Here is a 13995-nt window from a genome sequence, read left to right as displayed (position 1 = left end):
CGTCTTCGTTCTCCGAGTAACTCGCCTTCCAATCTTTTGGGTTTTCATTTGCAAAGGAAGAATCTTCCGTTTGCCATTCGACTTTGTTCATCCCTTCAGATCGAAAGGCCAATTTCTTTTATTTTTATTTTTTTTATTTATAATTTTTCCCATTCCAATTCTTCAAAATTCTTGGAGAGCGTTAAAACACGGAAACAACCATTTACTTTAGCAATTTTTTATTCTTAACAAAGCAAAGAAAACGCAAAAGAAATCGAAATTTTGATCCGTTTTAACAAATTGGACCTCGTGTTCAATTGGATTGTGAAATTTAAGGTACAGAAATTGTGAATTTAGGACGAATTTTGATTCTGTTTTGTTGTTGTGCCTCGGTGGTAATTGTCTGAAACTGTGTCGTTTTCGGACCTAAGTGGTGTGAACGACGTCGCTGACATCGGATGGACTGCAGGGTTTGTATGGCCCCCGACTCCGATTTGTGGGCTAGAGTTGGCGGTACCGGAGGCGACAGCGAAATTGCAGGCGGTTTCAGCCACGAGAGTGAACACGATTTGGCGCTTATGGTTAGTGATTTTTTAGAGAATGGAAGTAGTGGCGCCGAGTCTTTGTGTAGCAGTGACAGCGATTCAGGTCTCTCTGATTTCGCTCAACTCGCTGAGAGGATTCAGGTAATTGCCAAGAACCTCTCGCTATTGAGTAATGATAGTGCAGAATCATTTTGTTTGTGTTGGAGGGACAATAATTAAAATCAAAATTACACTTTTAGCATGATTGTATTTACATTACAAAATCTTTCTATCTCAATTGAAACTCAACAAAAACAATTGCATGTCAATTGATTTATGCTCTATTTTTTTACTGGTACAGATATACATATGTTAGTGATAAATCTGTTAGCTAATTTGAACTTTTAATTACTTATCAATAATCTGAATTTTTATTGTATTTGATTGGAGGATCTTCACAAGCATTGCTGTGTTCAAATTCTTTGTTAATTTTTCTCTATTGGATGTGATATCTTGTACACAAGATTTTATTTTCATTTTCATGGATTATTTAAATAGCTGAATTTATCTATGATCAAATGAGAACTTGTTGATTATCTTAATTGTGAGAATTTATGAAATAAGCTAAAAAGAGAGTATTGGAGAGGGCCATGGGTCACTTACACAGGCTCTTTCAGAGCTTTATAAGAACACTTAAGTATTATTGTTGAACCATGTCATACGTGAACCCTACAAGAGACAAGTATTCATTATCAATGTGCCTTGAAAAGTGTGAAACAGCTATAGCCAACACATCCTAATGCACTATGGCTTTAGTTTGGACATGCATTTCAAATCTCTGATTTTCATTTTAGTTTTGGGTTTTTGATTGAGAAATTGCCACGTGCAATATCTTATTTTCCATGGGTAGGGTTGGAAGCAGTTTCTAGTCCTCTCTCAATAACTTGAAACTCGAGCGTTTGCTAAATTGGATTTTTATATGGAAACAGAATAAAAAAAATAGAATTGCCATTTTATAGATTACTGTACAAGTAAATGTTTTCCTACCAATGTACTATGGATAAAAGATATGGTTGAAAACTTTGACATTTTATGTACTTGGAAATAATATGTTGAGGTATCTCATGTTTCAGTGTACTTATGGTATGTTTGTTTGAGACGATGAGAAAGGAGGGAATTAATGTAAGTTGTTCGGTGGGAGAAAAAGAGAAGATAAATAATTCTAGAATTGCTGAGATCCACTGCACTAGTTCACATGTATTTTTACTCTTTTTTCTTTTTTTTATATCTCTTTTCGTTTCTTGTATTTCTCTTCAACTAAACATCTTTAACTTTTACTCTCTTTTTTTACTTCCAGTTATTCAATTTATTTTCATCCTACTTATTCTTATTCTATCATGTGTATTAGTTTGTAGGAAATTGCATCGCCTATTATTATCTTAGGGAATAATTTTGCTAAATCTATCAAGATTCTGTACACAGTCTATATTTGTGGATGATAAGCAGAACCTACTACCTATTCTCTAGAATAATGCATTCTTGTTATCTAAAATACTCTGCTCTATCTTCCCCTAAATCTCCCCTCTTAAAGGCAACAGATATTCTGACAACTTCCTTGACTATCTTTCATGTCTATGAAACAGATCTGTAAGATATCAGTGGCCCAGCATGAGAGTGAGTTGCTTTCAGTTGTACATTCCTTCATACGGTCAATGAATGAGACCAACCTTAAAGTTATGAATTCTGGTCCATGTTATGCTAGCTGTATCAGGTTTTATCTGGTGAACTTGATGAGGCTTTCTGGCTATGATGCCGGAGTTTGTGCATCTAAATGGCCGGGTAGAGGCAAGGTCCCTGGAGGTATACCGTACTGCGTGTGTGTTATCTCACCAAAATTACAATTCTACTTTTGCTTCATGCATATCCATCACTAAGCTGCTACCATTGGTTTGCTTGGGGTGGTAAATATGAAATTTCATGTATTATTTGCATCAAGTGCTTTTTACCATGCTAAGTAATGTTAGGACAGTGAAATTGCATATTCTATCATACCTTAAGATCTCATATGTTGTGTTGTTCCATGATTCTACTTGCCCAATATGCACATGTGTTTGCATATGCTTTAATTGCAGCTGATTTTTTTGTTGAAACTTTTGGCACAGGTGATCATGAATATATCGATGTTGTGGTTGACAATCATTCGGGAAGCCTAGAACGATTGATTGTTGATATTGATTTCCGAAGCCACTTTGAAATAGCTAGGGCTGTTGATTCGTATAATAGGATCCTGCATTCGCTTCCTGTTATCTATGTGGGTTCCTTTGCAAGGCTGAAACAATTTCTTGGAATAATGGAGGAAGCTAGTAGATCTTCTTTGAAGCAGAACTCCATGCCACTTCCTCCATGGAGATCTTTAGCATACTTGCAAGCCAAATGGCAGTCACCATGCGAAAGATACGTGCATCCCGGAGGCATTGACATTGGCGACGACAATTGCTTTGACCACAAGCAATGCCGTGGACATCTGAAGAGACTACAATCTTGTCTTCAATCAGGAAAGGAAATAGAGCGAATGTTGAAGCCCAGAAACGGTGAAAGTAACTGGCGGATGAAGCCTGAGAGATGGAGACACCCCATGTTCAGACCAATTTGACATGTACAGGTTTTGGCTCTGAAATTGTGAAGAGACTGAAAGAAAATGAATACATAATTTTGCGGCTATTTTCCTTGCTCAATGAGATCTTCATCTTTTGCTACCTAATAAGTCTGATCAACAAACAAGAGATTCATATAGGCAGCAGTCTTAGAAACAACAATAAGCCATTTCACAATACGATGGTTCTTTGTTACACTTGTCCATGTTTGAGGTGTCGCAATTTCAGAGTTAAAGTTTTGGTCGGTGTCCAGTGACAATCACAAAGTTCTGGGTAGCCATTCTGTCTCATTAAACTTCCTTGCCTCGTTTATTTGTTGGGTCTGGGAATTTTTGGTACTATACTCTCTTTTCCTATCTTTCAATACAAATATATATAGTATTGTTATGATGATCAACAATAACAGTCTTTAGAATTTCATATATCTTCATTTACAGAGTGGTGGATTTTGGATCCAAGTCTTATAAGATTTTACTCCAGCATATTAACATAACATAAATTTAATATTTTTTTTTCATTTTAAATAAGACTCTAGGCCATAAAAATAAAAACATTTTATAACTTCAAAACAACTCTTCTTCTAAGAAGTTGAAAAAAAAATATTATTAAACTGGAGGTTTTATATAATTTTGTATTAAAATAAAAGGCTATCATTGGATTTTAAAAGTAATGTAGTATAATGATATTAAATAAAGATTTATACAGTGGATATTGTTGTGAAGATGATTAAACAGTCTAACTGGATATAATGATTGCTTTTGAATTTTTATTTAGCTTGGAACAGAAAGCAACACAATTATTGAACATGCCACATGTGCACTAACTTTTGAACTTATGTGCTTGAATATTGATTTTAAGCTTGCTTTAGGAGTATATTTATTATATATTTAGTGAAATTTGTTAATAGTATATAAAAAGAAGATAGGAACGAACAATAGACCATTTTTTATTCTATTCCATTTTACTGAATAATACTTTGCATTTGATTTGCCTTCTATAGAGTAATCATTATGAATCTTTTAATTTTTAGTTTATTTTTTCAAGTGGAATTATTATTTGAAATTAATATTTTACTTTAATATTCATTTTATCTTCATAGTAACGATGACTAACTATCAACTCGACGGGCATCTCCTTTATGATAAAAAAAAGTTTAATATAGTTCCTATTTTTGGTGACTTTTTTAATTAGGTCTTTCATTTTTTTCTTTTTCTCAATTGGGTCCCTATTTTTGAAAAATTAAAACCATTAGGTCATTGTCGTTAGTTCCATACTAACACCGTTAAAAAGGGTGACACGTGTCAGCTCGTGATTTTTTTGAATTTTTTAAATATATTTTTAATTTTTTTTTTAATTTTTTTTCTTTTAAAAATAAAATTTGTCAGGTATCAAGTTGACATTGAGCCACGTGGCAATGACAATGTGAGGTGGCACTGATAGTGCCACGTGTCACTATCAGACCATGTGTCATTAGATTTGTCTCAATTTGATTCCTATATTTTTAATTTGTCTCAATTTGGTCCCTGTATTTGTCTTAATTTAGTTCTATTTTCTTAAAAAACTAAACAATTTTGTTTTTCTCCAAGTTCAAACAAAATTTTATTTGTATATAAATCTTTACAAAGAAATTTATACAAATTAATTTTTTTATTAGATAAATAAAAAAATTACAAACTAATATATGACACATTTTTATTTATATAGTAGTAAAGAAATCATTTAACCTAAATAATATGAATGAGTAACCTATAAAAGTTAACGTCGCAATAATAAATATTTTTGTAAAGGTAATCTACACAACTATAGTCTCAATACTTCCTCAACAATTCATAAAAAGTTTCTAGAGCTAAATATTTCGATTTGAAATACATCATTACTAATAATTTGCTTAAAAGAAACAAATTTAAAGATAAAAATTTGGAAAATGTACATACCGTATTTTATTTGGGAAGAAACAAATTTTTTTAAATTTTTTAAAAAATTAGGACTAAATTGAGACAAAATAAAAATACAAAGACCAAATTGGAACAAAATAAAAATACAAGGACCAAATTGAAACAAACGCAATGACACGTGGTTTGACAGTGACACGTGGCACTGTGAGTGCCACCTCACACTGTCATTGCTAGGTGACACAATGTCAACTTGACACGTGGCAAAATTTATTTTTAAAAGAAAAAAATAAAAAATAAATTAAAAATATATTTAAAAAATTCAAAAAATTCACGAGCTGACACGTGTCGCCCTTTTTAACGGTGTTAGTACGGAACTAACGGCAGTGACCTAATTGCTTCAATTTTTCAAAAATAGGGACCCAATTGAGAAAAAGAAAAAATGAGGGACCTAATTAAAAAAAGTCACAGGACTATTAAACTTAAAAAAAATTATCGTTGTTATATTGGGAGCTTCTTCCTACACCTATTATTTTCTTTCTGCACCTCCAATTTTGTTTTTCCCACTTTGTCCTTTCAAAATGACTGTGTACAAGAATATGAAATTTGGTTCAAACAACGGATCCAAGTTAGATAATCGGATTACGTAATTTAGAACATAGTAAATTGGTGACTTCACCTCGAAACACACGTACGAAATCGGAATACGTAATTTAATTTAGTTTACTTTGGACGGTTTGTAGAAAGACACAAAGAAAGAGTTTGAACTAATAAAATGTAGGGTTTTTATTCGATTGAAACAATCTGATGACTTGACTAATCAAATTGAATAAATTAAACCGTTTTTTACTTTCTAAACCCCAATAAATCCCATTTAAACTCGGTTATAATTAGTTTAATATTTGGGTATGTGTTTTCCAAAACTATAGAATTTGTTCTCTTTTTTTTTTTTTCTGTTTAAAAAATATAAACTTTCATTGTCATTAAACATAGAGATTGTAATTAGTTTTCTATAATATTTTATTAATTTTATGTCATTTATGATTTATTTCATACTTTTTGAATTAGGATTTCATATATATACATATTTATACTTTCTAGTCTTTATATATTTAAAATTAGTTTTCTTAATCCTAAGCTCTTATACCAAACATTAGTTTGGTATTATGAACAAACTTTTATTATATAAGTTGCTACAAGTTTTTGTGATATCTCTAAAACATACATATATATAGTTCATTATCAAATAATTAATTTATATTTATTATAATCTTGAAAACTTGATTAAATAACAAACAATGTATTTAAAATATGTCAAATAGTATATAATTATTATTTTCTTATTTTAATTACAACCAAAGCGGAGATGAAAGCTATCAAAATAAAAGAAATAAAAATGATAGTGTTAAAAGAGAAATGAATTAAATATAATGTATAATTACCCATATGAATATGAATAAAAATCCAACAGGAGTGGAAGTAATTTTCTTCACTTATTTAAATGATCGAAGGGAAGAAAGAAAATATATAAATGAAGAGTATAAGCAATATTTCATATTAGTTACAAATTATATAAACGGTATTTTTTATTTATCTCTTTAATAAATAAAATATCTACAAACTAAGCTAAACATGTTAAAATTTGAATAACACGTCTAGATTAACACAATGGAAACAAAATAAAATAAAAATATATTCTTTCTCTCACTGCTGTTTAAAATCTGAACATATGGATAATGACGTGTTTATCTGAAGAGAGATGTAAGATGATAAAAACTGAGAGTATTACATCCTTTTATAAAACCTAACCATCACATAATTCAAATGAATGAGTTTGTTAATGCCAAATCTGCATAAGTTAATGGAACCAAAAATCAGCAATTGGTTCATATACTTGAAACAAAAAAATGCCTTATGGGAATCATATTATGTTCCTGAAAAGCAGGAATCAAAACTACCACAATATTTACAATCTTGTTAACATTCTCTTACTTGGTCCATTTACTCAATTATCAACCACAACAAGTAATAGAATATACACGAGTCATTATCTGATAATGGATGTTATTTTCCATGTATTACAATATATTTTTCTAACATTAGCTATAAACTTAATGCATAAACCATATACCTATACTAGATTTAAACTAAATAATATCTTCTCAAAATAAATGTGCACAAAACCATATTAGAAAACATCAAACTAAACAAGACTTTCACTAAAAATAAGTTTATAATGAAATTACATTGTGGAATCAACTCCATGTATTGTGCCAATTTAAAATAGAAATGCTAATAAATTAAAAAAAAAAAAAACTCCTTCTTATATTTCTCAAAAATAATGAAGTTATTATTTTTTGTTTTATTTCTTTCTTTCCTCTGCTTTTATTTCTCCGATTTTTATAAATTATTTTAAAAAATAGACCCTGTATTTATTTTCTCTAGTTCATCATATGATATTTTTTTATTGTACTTCTAACATTCGCTTACAATTATGGAGACTCTTTATTTCCATGTTAATTGATTTATTTAACTTCTTTTTAAAGGTTTAAGTTTTAACGCAAATGATTAATTTCAAAACTTTCTTAATAATAAAAAGGTTAAATAGATTCATTGGTCCCTAATTTTGTTGGTTTTCTTCAATTAGGTCCCCGTTTTCTTAAAATGATTAATTTGGTCTCTAAATTTGTAAAATTAAATCAATCAAAGACATTCCGTTAACTTTTTCAAACGGTGTTAAAAACAATCTTTGTTGGCAACAGTAATTGTCATTCTAGAGGTGTCATGACGTGGTCTGCCATGTGGATACCAGGACCAAAAGTGTGATTTTCTTTTGTAAGATTTCCGCCGGAGCAGCTGCCGCTTTCTTCGCACCGGCCATCACGCCACCACCCTGGACAAGGAAAGCTGCCAGAACCGTTTCCCATACCCTCTTCCCCTTTCACCGATTGAACTCTCACACAACCCTCTGAAGAAACCATATCCAGGTCGACCTCCAAAAGCTTCAATTTTTTTCACCGGCGACTTCGCGTGACGCCGGAGCCACCATCAACTCCGGCACAAGGCCCTTCCTCCATTCATTGCGCGAGAGAGACCGCTCTCTCCTTCGTGGATCGTCTCCTGGGCACGCCACCGCCTTTCACCTTCGCTTGCGAGCAGGGAAGCCCTTCCCCTCTTCTATTCTATTTCTATCTCCTGATCCTCACCGGAGTCGTCGTCGCCAAAGAGAAGGAAGTCGCCGCCACTGAATCCACAAGTCACAGCTACTGTGAGTCGCCAACAAGGAAAATCCTTTCCTCCTCTTCGCGTTCGTGGTCGCCACCACCAAAGGGGTTGCTATTTCGACTCACGTAACTTGCGGATTGGGGGAATTTCCAACCTTAACACTCTAAAGCAAAGGGGGGAAGAAGGTAGGTAGGGAATCGGAATTACCCAGACCGAGAGGAACAATGTGAAGAGCGACGATGATGGCGCCGTGAGCAACTCAAAACAGTTGGGTTTGCTTCATCTCTTTCGCAGATGAGGGGAATCAAAATTTGGGGGAAACTGTTTATGGATGAAACCTGTGTTCTTCCGAGACTCAAGAAAACGAAACCAGCACTAAGGTATTGAATCTGGTTTTTTTGGGTTGGTCTCATTTGACGCAGGTGAGGGATGAATAGAGAATAGGTACGGTTGGTTTCATTCTGTGGTATTCTGCTGTGATGATGATAGTGTGTTAAAATGGATTGACGAGATAATGATGGGGAACCAGTGGTTGCTAGGAAGGGAGTGGGTTCGATGGTTAGGCGAGACCGGTGTGGTGATTGTTCTTGATGGTTGGCTCTCATTTATGTGGCTTTGGTGCAGTGCAGGTTGAGGATGATGGTATCCATCTCTTTTCAATCTCATTTATGTAAAATTAAACTCTGTTTTCCTGTTTCAATAGTGTTTGTTTTCCATCTCTGATTCATGATTTTGTTTTCCTACAGTGTCTTCTGGATGAAGGTATTGAAGTCTATTGAAGCCATGTTGAAGGCAATATGATTTTCCTCTCTTGACCGTGCATAAGGGACACCTGTTCATAAAATGCCAGCTAACGTTGCCAGTAAAGATTGTTTTTAACACCGTTTGGAAAAGTTAACGGAATGTCCTGATCGGTTTAATTTTACAAATTTAGGGACCAAATTGATTATTTTTAAAAAAGGGGACCTAATTGAAGAAAACCAACAAAAATAGGAACCAATGAATCTATTTAACCTAATAAAAAGAAACTAAACATATCATCATCATCACCACCGTCTCAAGTTATCTGTAATACCTTTTTATTTTCTAAAAATATATTAAAGGTTTTTTCTCAGCAACATTAAAGTAATACGTTTTAACAATACAAAATTTTAAATTTCTTTTTCACTTACCACTCATTATAAGTTTCATACAAAACCATCTTATTGAAACCCACAAATTCAGTTATGGTATTCAAAATGATTAAGAACCCTTACCGTTGACGTGTCAGTTTTGCAACCCTTCCCTGACCCCTTTAGTCCTTCAAATTGCGCATCCTCTTTGTTGTGCCCACAATTCGAATTCAGCACCTCCAACACACAACACAATGCCACCAAGCTATATTATTTTTGCTAATTATATAAACATTTAATAACCTTTTAACATATTCATATTTCTTATATACCATATTTTAGATATTCTTAATGCTAACCATTATATATACTCATCACATAATAGTTGTACACAACTTTTACCTCACGCCACATGGTATTAAAATAAACATGATCTCAAATATATTCTAATAACTAACCCATACAAAAGATGATACAAATTTTTCGGATCTTGCAAAATCCATCTAGATAAGTTTAAATAGGTGTTCATCACAAATTTGAAGTATTAAAAGTTAGAAAAGTATGATATATATATATATATATATATATATATATATATATATATATATATATATATATATATATATATATATATATATATATATATATTATTACCAAATGATTAATTTATATTTATTATAAACTTGAAAACTTTATTAAATAACAAACAACGTTTTTAAAATATGTCAAATAATATATAATTATTATTTTCTTATTTTAATTACAACCGGGAAATCAAAGCTATCAAAAGAAAAGAAATAAAAATGATAGAGTTAAGAGAGAAATGAACTAACATATGATTAACAAATGAATATGAATAAAAATCCAACAGTGAGCGAAGCTCTTGTCATTAAGAAGCGAATGTCCCAAGGTCGTATCTAGAACTGTTCTAGTGAATGCAACGCAGCGAGGCTCAGAGATTCAGTTATCTCAATCATGACAATGAAGTGAAATGGCAACTGTGTCAAATCTAACTTAACGTGTCCGCCCCAGATCGCACAACAACAACTTTGTCTGCGCAACCTAGCGCGAGAAGGGTGCGTGGTGACGATGGTTTGAACTTCGATAGGCGAGAGGTGTAAGCACCGCGAGGTGTGAAGCGATCTCGTACTAAACGAAACAACTTTCACTTTCCAGAACAAAAAAAATAGAAAGAAAATCAACCTATTCCTCCTTACTCTAACAAGTAAGCAAGTCAACTACTTGCAATTGCGGTCAGTCTCGCTACTTCTTTAGTTGCCGCCCCCTACTTGCTTGCTCATTCGCAATTACTACAATTTTCTTCATTATTTAAATGATGGAAGGAAAGAAAAAAAATATAAGTGAAGAGTATAACCAATATTTCATATTAGTTAGAAATTATATAAATGGTTTTTTTATTGATTTCTTTGATAAATAAAATATGTACAAAATATCTTAAAATTTGAATAACATACCGAGATCAACACAGTGCAAATAAAATAGAATAAAAATATGTATTTTCTGATATTGCTGTTTAAAATCTGAACACATATGTGTTTTTTAAATTTTTACTTACTTAAAACTCAATGATGTGTTTATCTGAAAAGAGAAGTAAGTTAGTGATCAAGAGTGAGAATATCACATCCTTTTATAGAACCTAATAATCACATGGTTCAAATGAATAAGTTTGTTAATGTCAAACTTGCATAAGTTAATGAACCAAAAATTAGCAATTGATCCATAACCTCTCTATAGTTGAAACAAAAAAATGCATAACGGTTTAATGAACAATATTATGTTCCTGAAAAATAGGAATGAAAACTATCACAATATTCACAATATTATTAACATTATCAATCACAACAAGTAACAAAATATAAATGAGTCATCCTTTAATAGTGAATGTTATCTTTCAACATTAGCTATGAACTTAATACATAAATCATATGCCTATACTAGATTTAAACTAAATAATATCTTTTCAAAATAAATATATACAAAACCTTATTAGAAAACATTAAAATAAATAAGAGTTTCACGTCGAATTAACTCTCGTTTATACTTATATAAACTATATAGTGTCAAATTAAAATAGAAATGCTAATAAATTAAAAAAAGAAAACCTACTTCTTATATTTTTCAAAAAATAAAGAAGTTATTATTTTTTATTTTATTTCTTTCTTTCTTTCGCTTTTATTTCTCTGTTTTTATAAATTATTTTAAAAAATAGACCTATATTTATTCTCTCTAGTTCATCTTATGATAATTTTTATTGTACTTCTAACATTCGCTTACAATTATGGAGACTCTTTATTTCCATGTCAATTGATTTATTTAACTTCTTTTTAAAGGTGTAAGTTATAACGCAAATGATTAATAATTTCAAAACTTTCTTAATAATAAAAAGAAACTAAACCTATCATCATCATCACCATCTCAAGTTATCTGTAATACCTTTTTATTCTCTAAAAATATATTAAAGGTTTTTTCTCAGCAATATTAAAGTAATACGTTTTAACAATACAAAATTTTAAATTTCTTCTCACTTACCACTCACTATAAATTTCATACAAAACCCTCTTATTGGAACGCACAAATTCAGTTATGGTATTCAAATTTTTCTCCAGCAATTCAAATAATTAAAAACTCAATCTATTCCATCTTCAAAATATATTGATTTTAATATATTTTAAAATATTACATCGTATAAAAAATACTAAAGAATGCAAAAATCAAATTTTTATTTTTGCGTAAATTAATTGTAACGGCAAGACTTAAGTTTCTTTTATATATATATATATATATTATTAAATAATAATCAATACTAACTTCCGTTGCAAGCTTGCTCAAACTTTTCTCCCCCAACTTGAGCATGTATTTATAAATGATGGAAGAAGAATCCAAAATAGCTAAACAGAGACACTCTTTTCTAGCACCATCTTTCAATCCGCTTCAAAGCAACTCTAACTTTTGTCGGTTCAATTCGGTTTTACAATTTCAACATTTTTATAAGCTAAATGTATTTTTTATCTTTAAATTAGAATGTAAAATTTAAACCAGTCATAGTATTACATGATCATCTTATTTATTAAATTTTATAGATGAATAAATATAAATTTTTTAGCTTAACTATATATTTTTTCACTTGTTAAATAATGTTTCATATTAATATTTAAGTTAAAATATGTAAAACAGTATAAATATCTCAAACATCAAGATAATTATATTTATTTATTGTTAAAGTTTGAGAACTACGTTAAAATTCGAAACATCAAAATTCAATCTTTTTGTTAAAATTTTGGTTTAATGTTTTTTTTAATTCTTACTTCTACTTTTTTTATTCTTTATTGTTTTCCTCTTCTTCCTTTCATCTCTATTTGTAATATTATTGAAGTTCAAACATTTTGTGTGTTTGAATATTTCCAATGTGTTTGAGTATAATAATATTATAGTTAAGATTTAACTTTCATTAGTCACTATATCTCTTTGAATAGGGAAACTAATCTAATATATTTTGTTACTAAATCTTTGTTTTTTAAATTTAGTGTATAAGGGTCTATTCGGAATTAAATCTTTACTAATATAATGTGTATAATTGGTTTACGACATTTCCCAGAGATTGAATACAAATAAGAAAATAATTTACTGTTACTATTTTTATATAAGAAAAATTTAAATTCTCACTGTTAATAATAGTAAGTAAACACAAGTGCAACAAGGGTAAGTAATGTTAAAAAAAAAAAAATTAAGTCATGATTTTTTAACTTCTAATAAAATTCAAAGAATATGTTCAGTACAAGAGAACTCGTATAAATAATAAAATATTACTTTGTTAACAATTGTAGTTGAAAGTGTGAGATGAGAAGTTTATATATATGAAACTTCTTGATATATAGTTATTTATTTTTGTTATAACAATACTATATTTTATTTAAGTAAAATATATTAGAATTATTATATTTTTTGTTATATATGTTTTTTTTATCACTAATTATTAAAAAAAAACATGTTTAGTCCCTGAATTAAATTATAAAATGTTTAATTTTTGCATTTTGTAAAAGTAATGTAAAATACTATTCCCAATACACAATATGATTATATTAATTTTATGTAACAAACCAAGTTCCATGAAAACTATAATATAACTTTTATGTAACAAACCAAAGTTCCATAATAAAACTATAATATAACTTTCATACGATTTGTTTGTTAGAAATAATGTTTTACCTAACAACAACTAAATATTTCATAATTTAGTTTATGGACAAAACACAATTTTATATAATAGTTTGAAACGAAAAACATATTACTTTTCTAATGACTTACATGTAAAGGAAAAATTAAGAGAGAAAAAAAAATTCTTATCCTCTAATATCTATATCCTTTTATTTATATAAAGGGATGTTATTTTTTTTCTCCTTATCAATTTTCTTTCTCTTTTTATATTTTATTTTAGTTATGTGTTATCATGTTGCTAGTTTGGTATCTAACAATAATACAAGGTTGTTGTATTTTGGAATAATGATGTAGAAAAATGTTAGTATGCTTTACGATAATGATTAGTCTAACTTCATAAAAAAATAACTATGCATGTTATATAGATATACAA

At 30.0% G+C, this 13995-nt stretch overlaps 1 protein-coding gene across 4 annotated transcripts; it reads left to right on the top strand.

Moving 5' to 3' along the window:
- The first annotated feature begins 11 nt into the window (after positions 1–11).
- On the top strand, positions 12–3587 carry LOC106759582. 4 transcript variants are annotated; one of them, XM_014642826.2, is made up of 4 exons: positions 12–315; positions 449–665; positions 2147–2363; positions 2666–3587. In XM_014642826.2, the coding sequence occupies exons 2-4, from the start codon at positions 456–458 to the stop codon at positions 3154–3156; spliced, it is 918 nt and encodes a 305-aa protein (XP_014498312.1). In that variant the 5' UTR covers positions 12–315; positions 449–455; the 3' UTR covers positions 3157–3587. The 4 variants fall into 4 exon arrangements, with proteins under 4 accessions (XP_014498312.1, XP_014498311.1, XP_014498310.1 ...); XM_014642825.2 differs by having other exon boundaries at positions 411–665; XM_022780098.1 differs by having other exon boundaries at positions 29–107.
- The last annotated feature ends 10408 nt before the right edge of the window (positions 3588–13995 follow it).

The sequence above is a fragment of the Vigna radiata genome, chromosome 4 (assembly GCF_000741045.1).
Source record: "Vigna radiata var. radiata cultivar VC1973A chromosome 4, Vradiata_ver6, whole genome shotgun sequence".
NCBI classification, from domain to species: domain Eukaryota; kingdom Viridiplantae; phylum Streptophyta; class Magnoliopsida; order Fabales; family Fabaceae; genus Vigna; species Vigna radiata.
Note: the sequence above shows the minus strand (reverse complement) of the source record. Positions and strands in the feature narration are given on the sequence as shown.